At 42.4% G+C, this 21784-nt stretch overlaps 1 protein-coding gene across 1 annotated transcript in view; it reads right to left on the reverse strand.

Annotated features, from left to right (window-relative positions):
* ryr2a (ryanodine receptor 2a (cardiac)) overlaps nt 1-21784 on the reverse strand; it is a 184866-nt gene that overhangs the window by 53768 nt on the left and 109314 nt on the right. The window contains exons 40-63 of the mRNA XM_029456240.1: nt 21140-21777; nt 20130-20330; nt 18880-18985; nt 18567-18710; nt 17333-17460; nt 16823-16968; nt 15755-15869; nt 15368-15500; nt 14238-14341; nt 10398-10533; nt 10038-10224; nt 9561-9672; nt 9353-9473; nt 8982-9151; nt 7513-7733; nt 4875-4965; nt 4297-4437; nt 3824-3987; nt 3503-3581; nt 3283-3372; nt 2496-2633; nt 2294-2371; nt 1563-1638; nt 547-670 (exon numbers count right to left, since the gene is read on the reverse strand). Of these exons, the coding sequence (XP_029312100.1) occupies nt 547-670; nt 1563-1638; nt 2294-2371; nt 2496-2633; nt 3283-3372; nt 3503-3581; nt 3824-3987; nt 4297-4437; nt 4875-4965; nt 7513-7733; nt 8982-9151; nt 9353-9473; nt 9561-9672; nt 10038-10224; nt 10398-10533; nt 14238-14341; nt 15368-15500; nt 15755-15869; nt 16823-16968; nt 17333-17460; nt 18567-18710; nt 18880-18985; nt 20130-20330; nt 21140-21777 (3643 nt within the window). The remainder of the gene's footprint in view (nt 1-546; nt 671-1562; nt 1639-2293; nt 2372-2495; nt 2634-3282; nt 3373-3502; nt 3582-3823; nt 3988-4296; nt 4438-4874; nt 4966-7512; nt 7734-8981; nt 9152-9352; nt 9474-9560; nt 9673-10037; nt 10225-10397; nt 10534-14237; nt 14342-15367; nt 15501-15754; nt 15870-16822; nt 16969-17332; nt 17461-18566; nt 18711-18879; nt 18986-20129; nt 20331-21139; nt 21778-21784) is intronic.

Here is a 21784-nt window from a genome sequence, read left to right on the forward strand (position 1 = left end):
GCTAAACACATCCCACACCTATCACTGTACTGCATGCACACAGACTTGAAATAGGGGATAATGCTAAATTAGCAACAATCTGTCAAAGGTGAAAACATACTTTCCAACAACCATAAAGCCGTTGTGTCTTTGTTGAACATATTTTGATACTTGGAACTATCTCTTGAACAATAACAGCAAAGTGCATTGAGTGCACATGCAAAGTCCTGCTTGCCACCTATCATGATACAACATGATACAACATACCTATAGAATTGTTGGAAGGAATTTTTATTTGACAGGCTAGCACTTTCCCTCTTCTTACACTCTCTGTGGTAAGTTAGACTAAACACATCACAAACATTTCTACTCTACACATACAGATGACATTGATATGAATCGGACCTTTTAGCAAACAAACAGACTTAAAGTGTGTAAAACATACCCAGTAGAGATACACACTGTTATAATACCTAAATCCTACTAAAACTCAACCAATCAGACTCATTCAAAATTAAAATGCTCTTTACCTCCATCCTGTGTGTGAAGGGTAAAGCCAGTTCCTACCTGGACACAGTGTAACCGTTGATCTGGAGGAACTTGAGGACGTCTTGTGCTTTTTCTCTGTCTTTGGATTTCTCTTTGGCAGTCAGTGTGTCATAGGGAACCAGCAGAGGATGGTTTCCTCCACCTGGAGACAACAGCAATGCGGCAGGATGGAAAACAAAATCAACAGGCTGAAACAAAGCGGACCCTTGTTTGTCTGAGCACCCCTTTCACTGGTTAGTGTGCTTAAGCCCTGAGAAGCAAGTGGGAGAAAAAATCTACTGATGCATTTTGTATGGTCTACATTGTCTTCTCTCCAGTGTCTATGACTTAAGAACAGGTGAAATTGCCAGGATAATCTTTCTAAATTGCATATTTTTCATCTGTGAAAACGGGTGAAAATTACATTCTAAAAACACTCCTATGTTTAGAGTGCATGGAAAAATTGACCTGTTTTGAAAGATGAAAAATGAACCTAAACTTTCTTTTTAACTTGTTCTTAAGTCATAAATATGTTATAATGTAATGTTATAAGTATGTTTGTTTTACGTGTTTTAAATGTTTGTCGTCTAGAACACTCAATTGCTGTTGTCTTGGTCAGGGCTCCCTTGGAAAAGAGATTAAAGGGATTAACTGGTTAAATAAAAGTGTATAATAATAATAATAATAATAATAATAATAATAATAATAATAACAATAACAATAACAATAATAATAATAATAATAATAATAATAATAATAATAATAATAAATAAGCAAACACAGGAGAGAAAGCAATTTAGATTCCACTTCGAAAATGGATCACTAGATTATTTCTCCCCCACTCTCTATTAGTATTAATGGCATTGCCATAAGAAATCAGAGGTGATTGCTTCGATGATTAGTCAATGATCTTTATATTCTAGCTCAAATGCAGTTTTAAACATTTTTTTATTACTTTGTTGTGTTTTCGAGAAATAAATTAAAGTTGGTGTTGATGGCAGAAAAGGAGACGGTATTGGGAGACGCAGTGTGTATGTGTGTTGTGTTATATCCACCTTTGGCTTCCAGATCCATTTTCTTTTTCCTGGCCCAGATATTATGATAATTCTCAGCAAGTAGCTCTGCCATAGACTGGAGAAACACAATGTTAAACACACACTGCACATATCACTTCATCTATCAGCCACAATATCTTCTAGTTTCTATACTGATATCCATACTCTTCCTTAGAGCTACAACAGCACAGCGTAAGCTCATGCTCAGGGATCAAACAAGTTTTTGTTTATTTGTTCATAGGAGAAGGGTTTGGGAAATCCATCCATCCATCCATCCATCGTCTACCGCTTATCCGGGATCGGGTCGCGGGGGCAGCAGCTCCAGTAAGGAACCCCAATCTTCCCATCTCCGGGCAACATCCTCCAGCTCCGACTGGGGGATCCTGAGGCGTTCCCAGGCCAGAGAGGAGATATAATCTCTCCACCGAGTCCTGGGTCTTCCCCGGGGTCTCCTCCCAGCTGGATGTGCCTGGAACACCTCCCTAGGGAGGCGCCCAGGTGGCATCCTTACTAGATGCCCGAACCACCTCAACTGGCTCCTTTCAACGTAAAGGAGCAGCGGCTCTACTCCGAGTCTCTCACGGATGGCTGAGCTTCTCACCCTATCTCTAAGGGAGACGCCAGCCACCCGTCTGAGAAAACCCATTTCGGCCGCTTGTAAATGTTTGGGAAATGCAGTGTGTATATATAAATATATATATTAAAATCTCTTTGTGTTTTCAGTGACCTACCTGCATGTCTCTGGACAGTGTAACATTGCTCATATCGATTGGTCTGGGGCTGAAAGCTGGATTTCCTTCAAAAGACAGCTGTGGAAGACAGGACATATATTGATGTCACTTTTTCTTTGTGTGTGTGTGTGTGTGTGTGTGTGTGTGTGTGTGTGTGTGTGTGTGTGTGTGTGTGTGTGTGTGTGTGTGTGTGTGTGTGTACCTGGCTGGCCTGTGATATCCTCCTGGACTTATTGTGGAGGCTGGCAGGGTCGCCCTCTCTGATCCTGTCGATGCTCCAGCCCCACGTCAGCATGGTCTTCAGAGACTCTCTGACTGGCCAGTAATACGCCTCCTTATCCTGAAAGATCACAACCAAACTTTAGACAAAACCTGACAGCGAGTCAAGACCTCTGAAAAACATTACACATGCAAAACTGCAATAAACCACAAGTAAGTCAAAAAATAGGTGAATGCAAAGTGTGAAAGATACAGTATTTCCTTGCCTTTATATATATTTTTTAATGATCATATTCCGGGACATTTTCAGTGGAATGCGGCTGCTCGCTCTCAAGTAAGTCTTCTCACTATAAGTCTTTTAAAAACGAGTCTTATAAAAAGTCCTGTACTAACCCAGAATGGGGCGCAGTAGGGTTTTCTGATAAACAAACAAAAGTCATGTTTACATTCAGTGTTACTCACCAAAACACATTGTGCGTATCCTTGAGCTCTAACATGCTGCATGCATTTCCTTCCTCATAAAACATTTGCAAAGCCGAAGTTTTAAATCTGCTTTCCATTCTTAAACCCTGCTTTTACGCCACCTGTCGACCACCTGTGTCATAGAGAAACCAACCATATGTTGGACAGATCTGGCTCACATTTAGTGATATTGTGCTGTGACACAGCTAAGCAAAATGCTACCTATGTACATTTAAAAGTCAAAATGTGAATTTTTTTCAAACCAATGAGAACATGAAACCAGACTCAGACAGTTGAATGCAGACTACCTTCTCAGACAGGCCTTTGTATGGTTTCAGTAAAGGGTGGCTCTTGGAGATTTCACATATCTGTTCCCCATATGACCAGCCACTGGAAAACTATTAGAAATACAAAGGAGACATTTTTAAATGCATTCAACTTCCATAATACAACTACTGAGATGTCAGTTTATTACAAATTAAAACAAATCAGTGACAGGACACAATGTCATGTTTGTCATCTCCTTACCTTTTCTATACACCACCTCTCATGGTTGTGCTCTGCGTATCTGGTTATGAAATAGTCCAGTTTCTCTGGGATAGTCACACTGATGAGGACAGAAAAGAAAGAAAAACACATTCAAATATGTGTGGTCACCTGCTGCCAAGGGCTGGTCGGAACTGCAATCAAAGCCAGGACAATGTTAACAATGAAATATTGGACCTTTATTTATTAATTATTTGTCAAATTTCCTATTGTATCTTTTTCCAACTTTATGAAAATCTGAATGTGGATATGCACCAAAAAATAACATTAGAAATTTAACTTTCTAATAAATATGTTGTATACTTGGTAGTGTCTGCAGGCTGTGGAGTGAAGTTTCCCTCTGAGTCCATAGACGACTGTTTCTCCATCATGGCCATGTAGTTGGACTCCATGTAGTCTGGAGGCAGAGCTCCAGCCACAGCACTGAGACATGGTAACGCCAGCTTGAACAGCTCCTGGTCATACCGCTAAATCATAAAAACACACACACAGTGCGCTGTTTTATACATCACTTACATACCCACAGACAAATATTACTTCATGTACACTTACAGTATACAGCATATAAACAATGCCTAATTTTGCACAGATGGAAAAGGTAAACCAAAGAACGTTGCATGTGTCTCTGGAGGAGTTTTGACAAGTCTGACAAAATAACCCTGATGATGTCCCAGTGGTGTCAGCAAAGTGTTCTCAGCTTCGGCACATACACCAGTAATTCATTTCACTTACATTTATGTTGTATTAAAAAAATAGGCCTTAACTAGGAGCCTTACCTTGAGTGACAGAGCATCAAATATTCCCCAGAACAGTTTCCTGGAGAGGTGAAGCTCTTCATCTGATGCAGCTCCAAAGCTGCCCCAGCCTCCAGCCAGGCAGTAATACTTCCAACAACGCTCATAGTGATTGGTCAACAGCTGGGTACAGTCAAGAGGACATTCATTAAGCATTTGTAATAAAACAGTGCATCTGATGGCACAAATTCACGGTGCATTATCATATTATTTGTACATCTGAAATATGAGATGCTAGTGCCATGAAACTTCAATTGGGACTGTGTTGTTGTAGTGTTTTGTAGAAGACAAATACACTTTTCCTATATTACAGTGACACAATGTCATCACACACATCATCACAACCTCATGTTGGAGTGGAGAATCTTGCCTGGCTCTCTGTGAATGTTGTCTGAGCTGAAGTAATACAACAGTAAACATGAAAAGTAAAATGAAGATTCTCATTACTATAAGTGTACTCTAGTATATACTAACTATATGCTAGTATAGTTCCTGTAGATTCATTTGAAGAGCACTTTTGAATTGATTGGGCAGAGACATAACTGCAATATGTTTCTCACCTTCAGAGGCATTTTGGTGTGTTCATTAAGCAGAGGAACGTCAAACACCAGCCTCCTGAGCAGATGCTGCATCATTGAAGGCCTCAGCTTACTGCACATTATTAAGATGACATACACCAGTTGGTTATATCCACACAGAACAATATAGAAGAAAACTGTGTAAACGGATTAGATCTTTACACAAAACAAAACAAAACAAGAAAAACAGCCACAGTGGTAACGTCGTGAGAAAAAACTCACATGTATACAAACTTAGATATTCTCTGAGATTGCAGTGTTAAATTTACATGAAAAACCTCTTGATTGGTTATAGTTCCTGATGCACAAAAGCTTCATCCATCACCTCATCCAAAGCAGTATGTTCACAGCAATGTCTCTTCAAAGTCCGGATGCTTATAATAATATGGGGATTCTGGGCTAAAGTCAAGAACATTTCCTTATTGCAAAGTATAATTTGATTAAATCATCCACTGCAGGTATATACTGTACATTGATCCAACCTTGCAAAGTGGTGTGGTTCCAAAATGCTCTCAAGATGGCGCCATGGATGGCTGCAGTGTCGAAGCTCCTCTCCAACTCTGCATTTTTATTGTTTCACTTTGTTGTTTGTTTTTTGTTGTTTTTTTTACTTTTTTCGCAACATGTGAACTTCACAAGCAAGCACCATCATTCAATATGATAGAGACCAACTACTGCCCATCAGAATGTTGGTGGACAGCAATCTTCCACTACGACTGGCAAACAATGAGGAGAATCCATGGCTAGCTGCTGCTGCTTTACCTGGGTCTAGTCAGACTAAGGAAACGTGAATACTCCTCTACTGAGTCTTCTTCTGGCAAATGTCCAATCCCTGGATAATACGCTGGATGAACTCCGAAGCAGGATGGTATTTCAACGGGACATTGAGATCTGTAAGGTTATGGGTTTCACGGTGACTTAGACCCTTCAACCCCGGATGCCACCATTGCTCCACACAGATTTTCCATTAATCACCAGGGCTGGACAATAAACTCTGGGAAGAGTAAGGGAGGAAGTGTCTAGAACACATTTTAAATGGACGTTTTTAAAAGCCCCCCAGCTGTGGAGGTACAGAATGCTCAGGATCTCTGACCTCCAGAAAAGATGTGTGCAAATCTTTCAAAAATAATTAACCCACACAAGACTCCTGGACCTGACGGCATCGCTGATCATGCTCTCAAGGTGTGTGCAGTTCAGCTGGTGGATGTGTTCACAGACAGGTTCAATAGGTCACTGCTCCAGTCTGTAGTCCCCACATGTTTTAAACTGTCCACCATCGTTCCTGTCTCCAAAAAGACAAAGAGCATCTGCCAGAACAACTACCCTCTGCACCCACAGATGACGCCATCGGCCCCACCCCCCACACTGCCCTCTCCCACCTGGATCAGAAGAACATGTATGTGAGAATGTTGTTCATTGACTACAGTTCAGCATTAACATCATTGTGCTCTCCAAGCTCGTCATAAAGCTCAGGGACCTCGGGCTCACCAGCCCTCTGTGACTGGATCCCCAACTTCCTGATGGGCGGTGCGGGTCTGAAATATCACATCCTCCACCCTGAACCTCAACACCGGTGCTCAGCCCTCTCCTCTACTCCCTGTTTATGCATGTCTGCGTGGCCACACACATCTACACCATCATCAAGTTTACTGACGACACGACCGTCATCGGCCTGATCACTGACGGCGACGGGACGGCGTACAGAGAGAGGAGGTCAGAGCCCTGACATCTTGGTGCCAGGACAACAACCTCCATCTCACCATCAGCAAAACTAAGGAGCTGATTGTAGATTACAGGAAGCACCAGAGAGGGGGACACGCCCCCATCATCATCAGCAGGACTCAGTGGGGAGAGTCAGCAGCTTCAGGTTCCTCGGGGTTCACATCAGAGAGGACCTGACCTGGACTCATCACACAAACACCGCTGCAGAGGTTCAACATGGACTCCAGGACGCTCTGCAACTTCTAGATGCACCATCCAGAGTCTCCTGACACGGCCGCCCTCAACCCTAAGACTCTACAGAGGGTGAAAGCTGCTCAGCACATCACCAGGACAGAACTGCCATCCTCTACACCCAGCGGTGTAGGAAGAAGACACTCATAACCCCAGCAACAAACTGTTCTGTCTGCTGCTGTCTGGCAGACAGACCACCAGACTCAGGGACACGTTCATCCCACAGGCCATAAGACAATTGAACTCCTGAGCTCTGTGACTAGTTTCACTACACACATCTGTTTATTCCACATATACTAATATTTATATAGAATTATTGTGACTTTACACTTACAGTGAACTAACTACAGGGACAGTCTCCCTGGAGTAACTCAGGGTTAAGTACCTTGCTCAGGGGCACAATGGTGGCAGCCCTGGTATTGAACTCACAATCTTCTGGTGTTGTATTTGGAAGCCGTACCACTAGATCACTAGGTCATCAGCACCACCACTTTGTTTACCTACAATGACCCGAGTACGCCGTCGTAGATATCAAATGAACAAAACTTGCCAGAATTTGATATTGCTTTCCTGACGACCCCTTCCACGTGTTTTAACAATAATTTACACTGTAACAACTGATTCTGATGACTCTCACACATTGTTTCTGTTTATATTCAAGTCTTACCCACAAACAGCCAGCAGACACTCCTCTATGGCGTCCCTCTGGGCCTTGGTGAGGCAGCAGCCTTTGGACAGGCGATAAACCGTGTGGAGGAGGGAGTCGATCAGCGAGGCGAACGGCTCCGTCCCCGCAAACAGTGGAGCACATTTAGTCAGGAGAGGCAACACCGCTGTACACAGATACCTGTTGAGGGCAAGTGCCATGTCTGTGGCACTGAGAGCAACCTGACACAAATACAGGGACAGAAGACGAGAGGAAAGACAGAGAAAACAATATATTTGAGTGTGCATTCAAGTTTGGTCTGGGAAAAATGTGCATTCTAAGGGCAGTGGGATTAAAGTTAAGTGTGTTAATGTCTGAGAAAGAAAACAAATGTTTCCAAGAGAATGCCATGTTTGTAAACACACAGCATTCACTCCGGCTCAACAAGTGAGAGAGAGAAAGAGGGAGAGAGAGACAGAAACAGAGACAGAGACACAGAGAGTAAGAAAGAGGGAGAGACAGAGACAGAGACAGAGAGAGAGAGAGAGAGAGAGAGAGAGAGAGGAGAAGAGGGAGAGAGAGAGAGAAAGAGGGAGAGAGAGAAAGGAGGGAGAGAGAGAGAGAAGAGGGAGAGAGAGAGAGAGAGAGAGAGAGAGAGAGAGAGAGCAGAGAAGAGACAAGAGAGAAGAGAGAGAGAGAGAGATAGAGAGAGAGACTATAGAGGAGAGAGAGAGAGAGAGATAAGCAAAAGAGAGATTCTAAATCTCGACAGGTCTCTATATCTCTCCCTCTCTCCGCTCTCTCTCCCTCTCTCTTCTCTCTCCTCTCCTCTTCCTCTCTCTCTCTCCCTCTCTATCTCTCGCTCTCTCTCTCTCTCTCTCTCCTCTCCCATCTCTCTCTTACCCTCTCCTCTCTCTCTCTCTCTCTCTCTCTCCCTCTTTCTTCTCTCTCTCTCTCTCCTCTCTTTCTCTCTCTCTCTCCCTCTCTCTCTCTCTCTCTCTCCTCTCTCTCTCTCTCTCTCTCTCTCTCTCTCCTCTCTCTCTCCCTCCCTCTCTCTCCCTCTCTCTCTCTCTCCTCTCTCTCTCTCTCTCTCTCTCTCTTCTCTCCCCTCTCTCTCTCATTGAGAGAGAGACAATTGAATTAAGTACTTGATCTCTGTTTTGTCCCCGCCAACTCCTGAAAAATATCTGTCTCTTTATCTGCTAAAAAATGCTCCACTGTGTTCACCAGCTAGTCTCTAACTGGGTCTATCTGCTGCTGGAAACAATGTTTATGAGAGCAGTAGGCAGAAAATTGCAGGCTGTAAAACCAAAAAGAATTCTCAAATTTAAACAAAAAAAACTAAAACTAAAACAAAGTATGACGGGTAGAGCTGACGGGACGTGCTCTTGGGTTCATCACTACTTGTGAGACCTTCACCACACACACACACACACACACACACACACACACACACACACACACACACACACACACACACACACACGTACAGTGTCCAGAGAGGCAGCAGCTCTCAGGTCAGGTAAGAAGCCGACTTCCAACAGGTGTAGAAGGAAATTTTGATCTTCTATTCCATAGACTCTGTCCAGGAACAGGACCATGGCTGCTTTATGGTCTGGACAGAAACCAGCTGACATGTCTGGCTCCACCACCAACCCATCTATGCAGGCAAAGGCAAAGGAAAAACACACACAAACACAAACAAACACAAACAAACAAGATTAAAGTCAAGATTTAACCATCAACCAAGGCACTTTTTTATTTGTGCTTGTATATTTTCATCTTTGGTCCAGTTTAAAATTAGGAGGACTGTGATGTGCATGTCAGATACTGTAGGGTGGGTGCTGAAGGGTTTGCTTACCTTTAGCCAGGTTGGGCATGGAAAATGGAATGCTGATGACTCCCACCAGGTCTTCAATAGGAATAAGAGACCTCAGAATGGCTCTTATACGGATCGCTTCACCTTTACCAGCATGGATCAACTGACATAAGATGAGTTAAGTTAGTGTGAGTATCTATTTGAGTCTCTGTGTGTGTGTGTGTGTGTGTGTGTGTGTGTTGTCACTCACATGCATCTCGGGAGCACAGCGGCCCAGCAGGTCAATGAGCGCAGCATAGAAGGTCATGATAGCATTCCCCATGTGGATTGTATCATCTTCTTCTTCCTCCAGCACGTCACTGCTACACACACACACACACACACACACACACACACACACACACACACACACACACACACACACGTTACAAAATAGTTCAGACCACTCATCACTATCAAGGCAGGTTGCTGCCAAGTTCCTACAACTGATTTCTCTTCATCAGTGACTTAAATACATAGATCTGAGATGGATAATACATGTCTTTGAGTTGGAACAGATATCATCAAGGCATTTACAATAGCACTGATCTATTGAACTGTAAATTACTTCTAGTAGAGTATCTACAAATAATAAGCCACAATGAACAAGCCTGTAAATACAGGATGTTTTATCTCATTATCTGATACTATAAGAGCAAATGAATGAGAAGAGACCATGTTGTCTTACAGTGTCTTGCTGCTCTCAGATGTAGGAGAGGGACCATCTCTGGAGAGATCCTGAGAGATCTTAATGGCTTCCTCCATCGCTGCCAACAATCCATCGCCACCCTCACCTCGCAAGGCCGGACCGAAACATTCTGGTCGGCGAATCAGAAGCCTCACAACAACATTGGCATTCTCCTCCACACTTTCACCTGACCACAGAACAGTAGAGGGGTTCATGATAACATATTGTGTGCCAAACACATACTACATACAGTATACACACATGCATTGACAAAGAGGGTCAACAGTTTCTTGCTGAAAATAACTAATTTGTCTACAATGAGAAAAGGGACTTCTGGGTTAAAAATGTTTAAATTTTCACCGTTACAGAAGACAGCAAAGCGGAGGAAGTCGAGGTAGCGTTCACCCTCCACAGGGTTCCAGCCAATGTCAGGGTATCCATTACGCACCAGCATCAAACAGCTCTGCAGACCACAGCCGGCCAGGTACTGCACCACCTGCACAGGCAGACAAAGTTTTGTATTCATTACTACGGAAGCCCTGAGGAGCCATTAAGCAAACTTTTTAAGTCCGTGTTTATCACTTAAAAAAAAAAAAAAGGTCTTGCCAGGATAATCTTTCTAGCCTTAATTATAAAATTCTTTAAAGGGGGGGGTTGGGATTTGCCAGGTGAAAAAAATAACTTATGCCAGGACAAGTTTTCTAAGTAAGTAAATGACCTGCCAAAACAGTTTTTTTCACAGATGCGTTTTTTGTTGTAATATTAATGTTGACCACAAAAGGCTGAAGTGCACCACTACCCCGTGTTCTTAATAGGACTTAAAGCATTCATGTTTTCCCAGACAGCAGATTTGCACCGATTATTTATTGCCAAAAGAAAAATAGGGTCAATGACGTCTTTTAAAGCCAACCTATTCTGCTCGGGCCCTGGGAGAGAGGTGCTATTGCTGGCACCACAAACGAGTGCTGAGGCTCATAGTGGCATATCATCAGTACAGGGATCTCTCAAAGCAGACAGCAACAACCAGCAAGGCAGTCCATCACCTTTGTAAAGGCTAGGGAGAGGTCGCAGCCGCAACCAAGACCACCAGGGGGACGCATGGGACTGGGAGCTAAATGTTGTCCTTGGGAGACAGCTCAGTTTCCAATACACCATCGCAGTGACCACGCTTAGGCCAGACATGGTCATGGTGTCAGAAACAACAAGGCAAGTTGTCCTGCTGGAGTTCACTGTTCCCTGGGAAGACTGGATGGAGAAGGCCTTTGAGATGAAGAGGGCCAAGTATGAGGAGTTGGTAGGTGAGTGCCGAAGTAGAGGATAGTGTACCTGGTGTGAACGTGTTGAAGTTGGGTGCAAAGGCTTCTCAGACCAGTCACTCTGCAGTGCATTCAAGCTCCTTGAGATTACAGGACTGTACAGCAGGACAGTTGTCAAGAAGACCACACGGGCCACAGAGAAGGCCTGAACACCCCTGGCTGGGTCGTCTTGGCGAGTCTGTTTTTGAGAGACCCGAAACTGTGTCCAAGTTACACTGAAAAGTATGTGTTATAACCTGCTTGCAGTGCTTAGAGAAATTAAAACTCACCTGGAAGAAAACATGAATACTTTTAGTCCAATTATAACATGTGGCAATGGTGCTGTTCAGCCCCTTGTGGCCAGAATGAGTATTACAACAACAAAGATTATCCTGGCAAAAAACTATTTTTCAGACTTAGAATATAGATCACCAGGGCGCCCCGGTAGTTCATCTGGTAGAGCGGGCGACCCACATATAAAGTCCTTGCCGCAGTGGCCTGGGATTCAAGTCCGACCCGTGGCCCTTTGCTGCATGTCATCCCCCTCTCTCCCTCTTTTATACTCTCAAACTGTACGATCATTAAAAACACAAAATCCCAAGAAAATAATCTTTAAAAAAAAAAAATTTGAATATCTTCACTCACTTGCCTCGCAGGGCTTGCATCGATTCCTACATAATTTAATAATACAAATAAAATAAAAAACCTAACCCTGAATGTGTGGCAGGTTTATCTGTGGAAAGCAAAACCAAAACAAACTGCCATACCGGTTTATGTACAGTATATCTCAAAAGTGAGTACACCCTTTAGATTTTTGCAAATATTCTGTTATATCCTTTCAGGGGATAACATTATCCTACTGAAACTTTGATATAACTTAAAGTAGTCAGTGTGCTGCTTGAATAACAGTATAGATTTATTGTCCTTTGAAAATTACTCAGTACACAGCTGTTAATGTCTAAACAGCTGGCAACAAAAGTGAGTACACCCCATAGTGAACATGTCCTAATTGTGCCCAATGATGTTGTTTTCCCGCCCTGGTGTCATGTGACTCGTTAGTGTTACAAGGATTCAGGTGTAAATGGTAGGCAGGGCTGTTAAATTTGGTGTTTTGGGCACAATTCTCTCTGAATGCTGGACAACATGGCACCTCATGGCAAGGAACTCTCTGAGCGGCTGAAAAAAAGGATTATTGCGCTTCACAAAGATGGCCTTGGCTATAAGAAGATTGCCAACACCATGAAAATGAGTTGCAGCACAGTGGCTAAGATCATACAGCGGTTTTCCAGGACAGGTTCCACTCGGAACAGGCCTCGCCAGGGTCGACCAAAGAAGTTGAGTCCACGTGCTCAGCGTCATATCCAGAGGTTGGTTTCCAAAAATAGACGTGCGAGTGCTTCCAGCATTGCTGCAGAGGTTGCAGAAGTGGGATGTCAGCCTGTCAGTGCCCAGACCATACGCCGCACACTGCATCAAATCGGTTTGTATGGCCGTCGCCCCAGACAGAAGCCCCTTCTGAAACCGATGCATAAGAAAGCCCGCAAACAGTTTGCTGAAGACAATGAATCCAAGAACATGAGTTACTGGAACCATGTCCTGTGGTCTGATGAGACCAAAATAAACCTGTTTGGGTCAGATGGTGTCCGGCGTGTGTGGCGGCACCCTGGTGACGAGTACCAAGACAAATGTGTTTTGCCTACAGTCAAGCATGGTGGTGGCAGCATCATGGTCTGGGGCTGCATGAGTGCTGCCGGCACTGGGGAGCTGCATTTCATTGAGGGACACATGAATTCCAATATATACTGTGACATCCTGCAGCAGAGCATGATCCCCTCTCTTCGGAAACTGGGCCGTAGGGCAGTTTTCCAACATGATAATGACCCTAAACACACCTCCAAGATGACAACGGCCTTGCTGAAGAAGCTGAAGGTTAAGGTGATGGACTGGCCAAGTATGTCTCCAGACCTAAACCCAATTGAGCACATGTGGGGCATCCTCAAGAGGAAGGTGGAGGAGTGCAAGGTGTCCAACATCCGTGCGCTCCGTGATGTCGTCGTGGAGGAGTGGAAGAAGATTCCAGAAGCAACCTGTGCAGCTCTGGTGAATTCCATGCCCAGGAGGGTTAAAGCAGTGCTAGATAACAATGGTGGTCACACAAAATATTGACACTTTGGGCACAATTTAGACATGTTCACTATGGGGTGTACTCACTTTTGTTGCCAGCTGTTTAGACATTAACAGCTGTGTACTGAGTAATTTTCAAAGGACAATAAATCTATACTGTTATTCAAGCAGCACACTGACTACTTTAAGTTATATCAAAGTTTCAGTAGGATAATGTTATCCCCTGAAAGGATATAACAGAATATTTGCAAAAATCTAAAGGGTGTACTCACTTTTGAGATATACTGTATTTACTTCGGTCTGATATGCCTGACTGGTGTATATTCCCCCAGATGCCAGTTTATTATTCTATTACTATTTTTATCAACCACTTTGTACTTGTTATATATTACTTTTATTCTATTGAATTACTGTGTACTCGCCACTTTACTTTCTTGTTCTTTTGCTGTAACAAGGTAAATGTCCCCGTTGTGGGACTAATAAAGGATTTCTGATTCTGATTCTGTACTGGTGACCAAAATGTATTATTTCATACTTGCATTATCAATGCAGTTCATCTTTACAAGTTGGTGAGGTTCACACAAACACACCATATACTTTTTGGAGTGAGGTGAGGGCTAGCATGATGCCCCGGTGAATCCTCTGCAGCCCTTAGTCTTCTGAAACACACTTCTGTGTAGCACTCTTCCAATGAAGTAACCCCTGAATTGCTGATTTTGTGCGTGTGCGTGTGCGTGTGCGTGTGCGTGTGCCTGTGCCTGTGCGTGTGCGTCAGCCTCACCTTCTCTAAATCTGGCTCTCTTAAAGCTAGGGCCAATTCATTATTATCCATGACTGATGCTGCCGCCACATCTAGAGGTGTAGATCCTCGCATGGAAGGAGATGCTGAGAAGAGAAGAGAAGAGAAGAGAAGAGAAGAGAAGAGAAGAGAAGAGAAGAGGAGAGGAGAGGAGAGGAGAGGGGAGGGGAGACAGGAGGAAGGGAGGGGAGGAAACAATATTATTAATATAAATACACCTAAGAGGATAGGGAGTCTATTACAAATAAAACAAGATGTGTGTATATGTTCCTGGATACAGCACTGTATGATACACAGCACTATTTAGACAGCCAATGCTGTCTGTGAGCAACAAGGTTTCAAGCTGTAAAAACAAATTCACAAAGTACCCATAACCTTGTCAGAAAACAGCACACAGCTGTTCCTTGTATACACGAGCATGCTGGGAGAAAACAACGCACAGCCTGTAAGCAACAACACTGATGAACTCAGTTAGGAAGGAGTGAGCAGAGGATGAATATATTTCTTGTGCATGTGTCACATACTGTCTGCATTCATCTCTTTGACGTTACTGCAGTGGCTTCATGGATGCTGGATGTATGTCTTGAGAATGGGTACATTAAATTGTAAGAAATACATTTCATCAATTTGACAAAACAATATTAACTCAAGGCCCACTTACTGGAACTTCCTTTAGAAACTGTTGGCTGCACCTCATGGGCTTCATCAGTGAATGAAATGTGCACAGTTGTCATGGAGATGGCTGAGTTTTGGCTCATCTGCTGATGAAGACCATGACTGTGTCCGAAATCAATGTCTATTCAAAATGTAGTGTACTATATTAATTTAATCCAAAATTCCATACTGTAATGAAAAAATGATTATCCATAACATGTATACTACACTGCATTGTATAGATGACCACACACCACTGTTTCAATGCTCCTCGTTAGCTACACAACAGTGCTCCTGCTTACACAGGTAGTGGACTCACATAAAATGTTCAACCCTTGATTTATCCACAGCACTCGGTCATGTCTGCATTTATGTTGTGGCTCAAGTGGTTAGAAGACTCTATGTGCATTTGAATGTGAGCAGATACAGTATAATATCACACCTAAACACATACTCACCAAGGCCTACACTGCTGTTCTCCAGCAGGTAGCTGAGATGGTCAAACATGGCTTTCTGGTTCTGTCGACTGATTCGACAGAAGTAACAGAGAAAACGACAACAGTTGGCCACCATTTTAGGAAAGGTGATTTCCTGCAAAAACACAGACTTCATGTCAGACAAAATTGATGTCGCAATAGTGTATAGTGTAGGTATAGTGTTTTAAATAATATATTGCCCAGAACGTTTTGGATGATCACTTTATGTATTTATTTAAATGGTAAATGTTCTGTCAGATAAAAATGTACAGTTTAAAAAAAAATTGTTTTGACATTTGACATCTTTCCATGCCGACACCTGCATGCAGTACCTATTGTCTGGCTCAGCAGCTTATTCATACTTCATACCTTGGAGTCTCCTCCACTGAGAACATTGACCATGACCTCCATGACAGTTTCGTGCATCCCCAGAGCTCTCATCAGGTTAGGATGCTGGTAGAACACCTTGTTGTTCATGATATCACTGCGGAGGAAAAGGCGTTAAACACTTATGGAGCTTTTTCATCATTAGGGCTCTAAGCAGGTTTATAGTCTGAATAAATGAACATGTTATACACCCGTCATACACAGTATAACGCAGTAAAAGGAATACACATCACATCACAAGTCCAGGGTGTTTGAAGTTTTAACCCAACAGTTTCTGTTTTACTATTTAAAGTACGTCCAGTGTTACAAAACTGGTATGGACATCAGAGGTTTCTCCTTTAGGACAATGTACAACAAAAAAAATCTAATCAAAAAATGTAAAATGTATCATTAATTCCAGTCTAATCTAATCTAATACCACAATAGTTTTGAAAGATGCAAGTTCAAGACTTTAATTTGTTCTTAGTTTTCTTTCAGTTTCTTTGGTCCAGACTAGGGTTGCAAATTTGTGGGAAGATTCAAATTGGAAACTTCCCACTGGAAATAACAGTAAATAATGTGAATACAATGGAAATATAGGGTCTCATGTAATATGTATCATGTCTTATGCAAATAGAAACAAACCCTTTTACCATATCATAAGAAGACATTATTGTATGTCAAAATCTAATATACTTAAAACATCTAAAATGCAGTTGAGTTGAACTTTCATTAAATGAGTTGACTATTAAAAGGTAAGATTTTTATAGGAAAAAATACATTTAAATGGTGTCACAAGAGCGCACCAAGAAACTGATTATGAGCATTACTAATCCAACAGGATTAGCTGGGATATTCAAAACTAGTTTAACATCTCTTGTTAACTCTCCAATTCATACTTCAGTCACTGTAGGTATTGTATCAATTTAATTAGTTTACAGATAGGTCAGTATAGACACCTGTCCAGTTGCCCAGTGTCCTAACAAATGGAAATGATCTGGAAAATGACATAAAAAAGACAGAAAAGAGACCAACGGGAATCAGAATCAGTGTTCAAGAGCTGACTCTCACCCGAGCCCTCTGATCATCAGTTTCTCCTCCTCTCTTCCCATACGGACACTCAGCAGAGATCTGATCTGACCCAAAGCGGCCAACAGGTTGATGGTGTCCTCGATCGATACCGAGTTTATAGTGTAGGTTTTAGGAAGGGCCCGCACCTGGAAAGATAAGGACAGATTCATATCTTTTAAAAGGTATTGCTACGGTCAACACATTTCCTTAATATTACTGTGAGAACAGTTATGTGTCTGGTGTCAGATGTTGTATAGAGTGAAAGAAGCAAGATTTGGTTTGCACCATCTTATTCATTTAATTAGGTCACACTAGTGATTACTTGTGAATTAAACTGTATTTCCACACCAAATAATTGATTGTTACAGTTGATGTTGTACAATACTTGCAAAGAAGTTACAGGTGATGTATGTTTCTAATTAAATAAATTATAATTGTAACCCACTTCTGTCAGGGTCTTCAATGGTATGGCGTCTCAATTAAAAGGAACACACACTGGCACAAGCTTACCTGTCCTCCAATGCCATCATACTGGCGGTGCAGCAGGACAAACATGGCTCTGACCAGCTCTGGATCCTCAATAACTGACTCCTGAGTCCAGCGAACCATGGTATCTGAAATCAACTGCTGTAACGTACCTGCAGAAGCAGAGACAGGTAGGGGGTGTTGGGGGATTATGGGTCCATAATCAGAAAATATAGGGAATATAGGGGATAAGGAATTAGTTCCCAACTGGGAGAATTCACATGAATGCCCCCTGCAGTTGGAACAACAACTCGAAAACAGATGTTAACATGTTATTTAAATATCTCTGAGCAATAAAATACACATATCTTCTTTGCAGCGTCCATGTTGTTCCACATTATGACTTAATGCTCATGAACGACCTTTCTAACTTGGGCATTGGCCTTGAGGGAGGTCAACACTCTCCGAATGCCATTCTTGTTAGTTTTTTGCATATTTTTCACTTCAAACGCTCATACACAATTAATAATGCAATACAAGTTGAAAATACTGGACCCATTAGAGAAATCTCCATTCAAATTAAAAGGATTCCAACCACCTGCTCCAAAGAAATAGCCAGATGTACTTCTTCTCCGTCTGTACTGAGGCAGACTGCAGCTACAGTGACTCACTATCACCTCTATACCAGCGGTCCCCAACCATTTTTGCGGCACGAACCAGTTTCATGTAAGAAAATATCTTCACGGACCGGCCTTCAAAGTGTGGGGGGGGGGGGGATACATATGACGGAATAAGATGATACGGCAGGCATAAAAACAAATATAAAGTGCATAAAAAACTCACCATTACGTTGAATTAGTGGGAGCCCTGAGCTTGTGTCTCTGCAACGAGCCGGTCCAATATAGGGGTATAAATTCTTCACCAATAGTCAAAGGTTTCTTCTCTTAGCGATACGGTTAGTCACTAAGTATGACGCTCTCAGTGCACTCGCATTTGTTGATGTGGTGGCCATCAGTAATTGTTTATTATTTTAAGTAGGATTCCTGATATTGTCTTCTAAATGCCTCCTCATTGAGTCTTTTCCCTTTTCCAAAAAAGCTTTAAGAACCTTTAAAGAAAGAACCTTTAAATTAGGAAACTTCTGTGTGATGTCATTATTTTTCCAGAATATTTAGTAATTATTATATTAATATTTAGGGTAATGAATGGTCAAATGTTCCCATATAACCAACTTCTGTCTGTCTGTCTGTGTGTGTATTAGCTGGTGCAGTGGACTCACTGGGTTTCCTGTCTTTTTTCTCCTTTGGCAGGTTGCCTATCTTCTTCTTCAGGTAAGCCACTTTCTCCACCAATGACATGAGTCGACCTCGGATAGTGAAGTCACTTTCACCATTCATCCCTCTCTCCTCATCCAACTCTTTACCTGAGATAATGGAAGAATCAGTTTACAGTGCATACTGGATGTTTGCAGTAAATGAACATTTTACTGATCCTAAATTATTGATCCCTGTTGATCTCAGTGGGCAACCTGGATATTCTAGTTAATATGAAAGTTTGCTTGGCTGTGTAGGTGAAGCTGATTAGTAGCTTACCACAATGTCTCATCAGGTCTTCATGAAAGTCGAGCAGCTGTTCTCGGATGAATTCAGGACAGGGACACTCCTGCTTCTCATCCTTAAAGTTCAGCAGCATGTTGATCTGCAGAAACACATGTGGGTGTGACTGCGATACAAGTCCTGTTCAATAAATACTTCCACAACAACCATCATTGGATAAACAGACATGACAAGCAGCACGAAAGCTAACTAATGTACTGCTGTGGAGGGGGGCAGCAGCAAAGCTTATTTTTGCCACCTACTGTTAAAGAAAGGTCCACCTATGCTATATTTAGAATAATAATATACAATAACACAAACTAACTAACTGATCGAGGCAGCGGTTCTTCGAGGTAGAATTACTGTTTTTGTCAGTCTGGTGGATACTGTAGGTTAGTGGTTCTCAACCGTCTTTGGGCCAGCGCCCCCCTATCCATTATCCAGGTCCCTTAAAATATAAATAAATGTCTAAAAACACACAATGTTAACTTTATCCAAACGCACTCGTCTTTTCAGCTCGTGCCGTTTGGCATGTTTCGTGCTGTAATGCAGGTAGAGAGCCTTCTCCTGAGCAATGTGATGTGAACTCCACTCTAAGAACTCTTAAATGTATATATTTTGTATATATGTTATTTATATAAAGTACATTTATATTTTAAGTACACATTTTATTTTATATTTATGCATCAGCACCACGACACTTTTAAATATTTATGACTTTTACAGTAAGCCAGGACAACATAAATTTCATTTGAATTGTACATTGTATAATCTCGAAATCAAAGTTTATTGATTGATTGATTGATTGATTTTTCATGACCGCAAGCACGTCCGCACAAACTAGGCACACTGGCCTTTTACTTCCACAAAGAAATAATCGTTCGTCGATTTCTCCTGGAACATTCCGCATCCACCTTTCTCTGTTTTACACTCGCCATGCTGCATTCACTGATGTCTATAACAGTTTAATATTGAAGTGTTATGACATGACGTGACCATGTGATGACAAGTTCCGCTCGTGTTGTGTTCAAGGAAAAACAGTCAGACGGCGGTTTTATTCTATATCTGACTAGATTTGGATTTATTTTTTGGGAGTAGATTTTTTGCGCACGTTTATGAATTACCTCGCGGGCCGTACACACAAACGCCCCTCAAAGAAACGTGAACGCCCCCCTTTCTCTAAAACTATTCCTCTGTACTGTTCTGTCCTCCAGCCCAGACTCTCTCTTCTTCAGTGGTGCTCCTACCTGTTCCTGTGGAGGAGATCTGAACTCTTTGGTCTTCTTAGCAGTGAGGGCAGCACTCATGTTCAGTGCCAGCATCACCTCGTTGTAGCGGAACCGCTGGTTGTCTTGGAGACAAGCCACAAAGTCATCAGAGAAAGCCACCACCGCCTCGATACGATGACGCACCTGGCAGTCACACAGGTACTGCAGCACATGGCACATCTACACAAACGCACACACACACACACACACACACACACACATACACACACACACACATTTGTTGGGTCAACTACATATCATGATGAAAAGGTTGTAACAAGTGTGTCGGATACAGTACATCCCTGTGTCATCAAGCTTTGGTGTCATTGCAGAGTCCATGCAGATCTAAAAGAGTTACTACTTTAAATTGCTCAAAGAGGAAGAGAATGTTGACGTGCGACGTGCTATAGCAAGGACTATTTTTCACCATAAAACTTACAACTTGCTTATTTATTCCAAGTGTTATAAAAGAGAAAATATGTGTGCAGTGTTACTTTAACGCCTCTCCCTATATATAGTATGGTTCACCTGATTATTTTGGTGTATGTGACACATACATTCAGTCTCATTCCTGTTCTGCAAAATCAAACTTCTCATTTGGTTTCTTGTTGGGTTGAACTTGATGAACCTCTGCTGTATTTTTTGTTTATCGCTGTGATTCCTCTGTTGTCTTTGCACTGTGCCATGTTTGAGAGCTGATATAGCAACTTCTACCACATGGCTTTGTTGTTGATCATGGTATTCGTTGATTTTATTTTCATCTGATCGTAACACTCATAACGTCCTGGCGTCTGGACCTTTGAGGAAATCCAGCTCCTGACCAAAAAAAGAATTCACCTGAAAAATTGACAAAAAAAGCTTCCCACCTTTTTTTAGAAATTAAAAGAAAATTTAGGAAACTAAGAAAGATTATTCTGGCAAAAACTAAATACACCACTAGTCTGATACAGTAAATAAATGATACCTCATTTACAAACTGAGAGGGTTACCTGGAGTTTTACAGGCTCGGGTAGCTTCATCTGTAACAGTCCTTTCAACATGTTCCTCCCTCCATCCTCTCCATCCCCCTCCTTCACCACCTCCAGCTCTATGTGCGTGTCCTCCTGACCTTCGTGTCTTTCAGAGAACACAGCTGGTTCAATAAGTCTGAGGATGTTCTTCAGATCTTCACTTTGAAAAACTCCCATGATGAGCAGGGTGTAGAACAGCTTGATGAGGGGGACAAAGAGAAACTCAGTGCTGCCTCCTATTGGATCCCGTACATGCATGCTACCCTCCCGCACGGCCTCTGTTAGCATCTCAATGGTTTTCATTTTCAGTATATCTAAGGGGAATTCAGGGCTATACTGGAAACAGTCTCCTGATCCGGTGTTGCCGTTATTGCGATGTGATGGTCCGGTCCCACAGACAAAACTTGGGGATGAGAAGTGCATTCTGGGTCTCAGGGAGGTGCTGAGGCCAATGCCTGGCAGGCCATGTTTCTTCTTCTCATCTGGAAACAGTGTGATGCTCTTGGTTTCGTCTGTCATGGGAACAATGTACTCATTGTTCATCATGAGGCGAGCTGTGGTGTAGCTGCTCAGGTGGATGTCGATGAGTAGGTCGTAGTAACCCGCACGAAGCAAACCTGCGAG

This window comes from Cottoperca gobio, chromosome 19 (genome assembly GCF_900634415.1).
Source record: "Cottoperca gobio chromosome 19, fCotGob3.1, whole genome shotgun sequence".
NCBI lineage: Eukaryota > Metazoa > Chordata > Actinopteri > Perciformes > Bovichtidae > Cottoperca > Cottoperca gobio.